Source organism: Elephantulus edwardii, unplaced genomic scaffold, assembly GCF_000299155.1.
Source record: "Elephantulus edwardii isolate Elephantulus edwardi_28Jun2011 unplaced genomic scaffold, EleEdw1.0 scaffold00047, whole genome shotgun sequence".
In the NCBI taxonomy this organism is placed as follows: Eukaryota; Metazoa; Chordata; class Mammalia; order Macroscelidea; family Macroscelididae; genus Elephantulus; species Elephantulus edwardii.
Genome location: NW_006399797.1, coordinates 19,029,463 through 19,032,964, shown reverse-complemented (window position 1 = coordinate 19,032,964; position 3,502 = coordinate 19,029,463). Strand labels below are relative to the sequence as shown.

Here is a 3,502-nt window from a genome sequence, read left to right as displayed (position 1 = left end):
GGAGAGGGGTTTGTGCGGGGAGAAGGGTGCAACAATGAATGAATGGAATTCCAAAATCTCTGTAGATGTTCATTGAAATGAAAAATAAACAAACTAAATTTAAAAAAAAAAAGGAAGTGCTCTAGTGGTGGGAGATAGTTGGGCAATCTCTTCCCATGCACTTTCCTGCCTTCAAAAACCTGCTGGGGAGTCAGCTGTGGAGTAGATACAACTCAGTAGTACACAACAACAAGAAGCAGCAGCTCTAATGGCAGCTGCTACTGTATATTCAATTTGGACCAGATAGAATCTGATTAACCAGTTGAAACCCTGAAGAAAAATCTATTACAATTCAGCACATGTAATATTCATTTGTTCCACTAAATATAAAACAAAACAAAATTCAAACCCACAGCTATCCAGTCAGTTCAAACTCATAGCAACTCTCCATTGGGTTTCTGAGGCTGTAATTTACAACCAGAGTAGGTTGCCTATCCAAATGATGGTGTATTCAGCAGATGGCCTTTGTGTTAGCAGCACAACTTGCTATAAGCTACCAGAGTTCTCACATTTGTTTCATTAGTTGTTGTTATGTACCACTGAGTTGAAACTAACACATATCTGACCTTCCAGCAGGTTTTCAGAGATAATAATCTGCATGGGAGGAGATTTTCCATCTTTCTCCCATGGAGCATCTAATGGATTTGAACCAGGGACTTTGAGTTGCAGTGTATCTATTCTCTGCTAGGCCATCAAAGTTCTCCGATTTATCATAAGAAAGATTATTTAAATAAATAAGAGCAGTGACAATATATTTTCTTTTAGTATATTCTTTCTGTTTATTTATAACTTCTGTGGCATTTCATTTCATTTTCTTGTTAATTCTGTTGTTTCGTTTCATAGATATTTGGTATGATATTTTCCATGGTCCTGATTTACCAGATTGGAGGAAAATGATCCTGTGGATGTCTCAAGATATGGCCAGGAAAGCTTCTTTAAAATCTTACCTTGGCTTTATTGCTTTAAATACATGAATGCTGTATGCATCAGTAACAGTTATGTGTTCATATGTGTCTCGTTTAGCCAGACCATAGATATCCTTCAGATATTTTAAACGCACTTAAGATTGGAGATATTTGTAAAACTTGTATGAAATCATATGTATATTCAGTAAAAATAAAATGGTATTGTGTACATGATATTCTTTCATGTTTAATCATTGTGTTCAAGTAGCATTATGCTTAAAATATTTATCTAAGACCACCCAGTGGAATAGTCTTCATCTCTAAATGACATGGTTATTATAGTTAGCAAAGGCAGTCAGCCTGAGATATTTTTATTTTTTTAATAAACTAAATTCTTCTCTGTGTGTATCAATCATTGATGATAATATTAAGTCTGAAGTGAAATAACTAAGAGCCACTCAGCTAAAGAAGCACATGGTCTTTATTACATGCCACCATATCCCCCCAAAAAAATCCCTAAACCCATTGTCATCAGGATAGCTGTGTATCTTTATGAAAAAAGATTGCTCATGTTTTCTTTTTCACGGAGATTCTAGGGGTTCTGAACTGTTGACCTTTTGGTTAGCATCACAGCATGTAACTCACCATGCCACCAAATCTCTAAATGGTGTCTCCTTTTTGCCCCATATTTATTATTGACACAAAATCAGAGTGTCTTCCTCCCACCCATTGGATTTCTAGTACTTTTCTTAATCCTTCAGAAATTAAACTTGATTTTAATATGATACGATAAGACAGATATTAGGAAAAAAAGAAATCAACTATAATGAATTGAATTTGTTAAGTTTTATCTTTGCTGTTTTCACACCTATTTTTGAGCTTTACTTTGTATTGAATTATAATAGACATAGAATGAACAAATCTTAACTGTATACTCAAAATGTATTGCTATGGAATCAGAACCAACTCGTAACTGACTCCTCCTGAGTTTCTGAGGCTGTAAGTTGCATGGGAGAAGATTACCCATATTTTTGCTGTGGAGCTGCTAGTGGATCCAAACTGCTAAAGAGGTATAGCTTTGGGCCAGCAACTCAACTTCTTACTACACCAACAGAGCTCTACTAACTATAAAAATGTCTACATTTATATAGACTGGCTCCCCAGATGGTTCTTTTAAACCCTTTCCCAGTGATATATTGGAATTGCCTTACACTGGCTTGGCGGGGCGTACATCCACGTGATGTTCAGAGACATTACTTGGTAGTTTGAAATCCACCATAAGGGGATTATTTACACAATGAAAATTGGTAAATGCTGTAACACCAGGGTTCTTGTCTTAAAACTAAGATTTAATGATATTTTTAAAAGCTGATTGCTAACATGTATCAGCACACCATTGCCTTCTTTCACTTAGGTTCATGTTCCATATTATTGAACTCTTTATAAATGAAATAATAAAGCATTTACTCTTTCCATAACACTTTGACCTTGAGATTTATTGCTGCATGCAGCTGTAATTTATCCTCCCTTTTGTTTAATAGTCCATTGTATGTGAATGTATTACACAGGATTTCCCCATCCTTCTATTGATGAATATTTGGACTGTTTATGCTTACTATACATTATGAATAAAATTACAGTGAACATTCTTGTGGATGTCTTTTGTGCATGTTCATGCTCAGATCTGAGTAGAAATTCAGGAGTGGAGTTGCTTTGTCATAGGGCATGCATATGTTTAATTTTATAAATTCTATGGAGCAATTTTATAAACATTATAAATTCTGTGGAGCAATTTTCTGAAGTGGTTTTGCTAGTTTATAGTAATACTAAAAATCAATAATAGGTTCTTAAGTTCTTTTTCTCAAAAGGAGGCAGAGTAAGTGAAACAATTACTATCAAGTAGATCAAAATGACTACCAAGAGTAGGAAACTTGGTGTAGCCTTGAGCCTGGATTAGATACCTCTATTCTGTGATCCCCTATTAATAATAAGGAAAGCTAGCCTTCCCTGAGCATATGCCTTCTTTCCAGCAGGAACTGGACCAGAAATGTTACCTCTTAAGTCTCTTCTTTTCACCACAATTTTATGAACTAGACATCATGTGTAATTGTCATTTTATAGGTGATAAAAAGGAAGCTTGGGAAGTTAGGTAACCTGCCCAGAGTTACTCAGTTGACTCTCAAACTGAACTGGATTTCAGACTTCGGCAGTTCCCTTCCAAGTCCTGGGTGTTAATCACACTCCACTCTGCTTCCTTGTATTCTTACTACAAATAAACTTGTCATGTTGTTGTTTTTTGTGCTTTTTTTTTTGCAATGATCTCTGTTTATGTGATTTCTGTTTGTGTTTACTTCTCACAGCATACTGTAATTCTTTTAAGGAAGACACTTAATCTCTTATTTGTCTCGATATCCCTAATACCTATATATTATTTGGCACATTATTGATGTTAATGAAATTAAAGTGAATTGTTGTTATGTGCCGTCGAGTCGTTTGCGACTCATAACGACCCTATGTACAACAGCCCTAAACTCTGCTCTATCCTGTGCCAATCACAC

General features: G+C 35.4%; 1 protein-coding gene across 1 annotated transcript in view; it reads left to right on the top strand.

The window, feature by feature from the left end:
- TSPAN8 (tetraspanin 8) overlaps positions 1–3,179 on the top strand; it is a 67,746-nt gene extending 64,567 nt beyond the window's left edge. Inside the window, exon 8 of the mRNA XM_006886113.1 lies at positions 3,066–3,179. Coding sequence (XP_006886175.1) covers positions 3,066–3,179 — 114 coding nt within the window. The remainder of the gene's footprint in view (positions 1–3,065) is intronic.
- Positions 3,180–3,502: the final 323 nt, after the last annotated feature.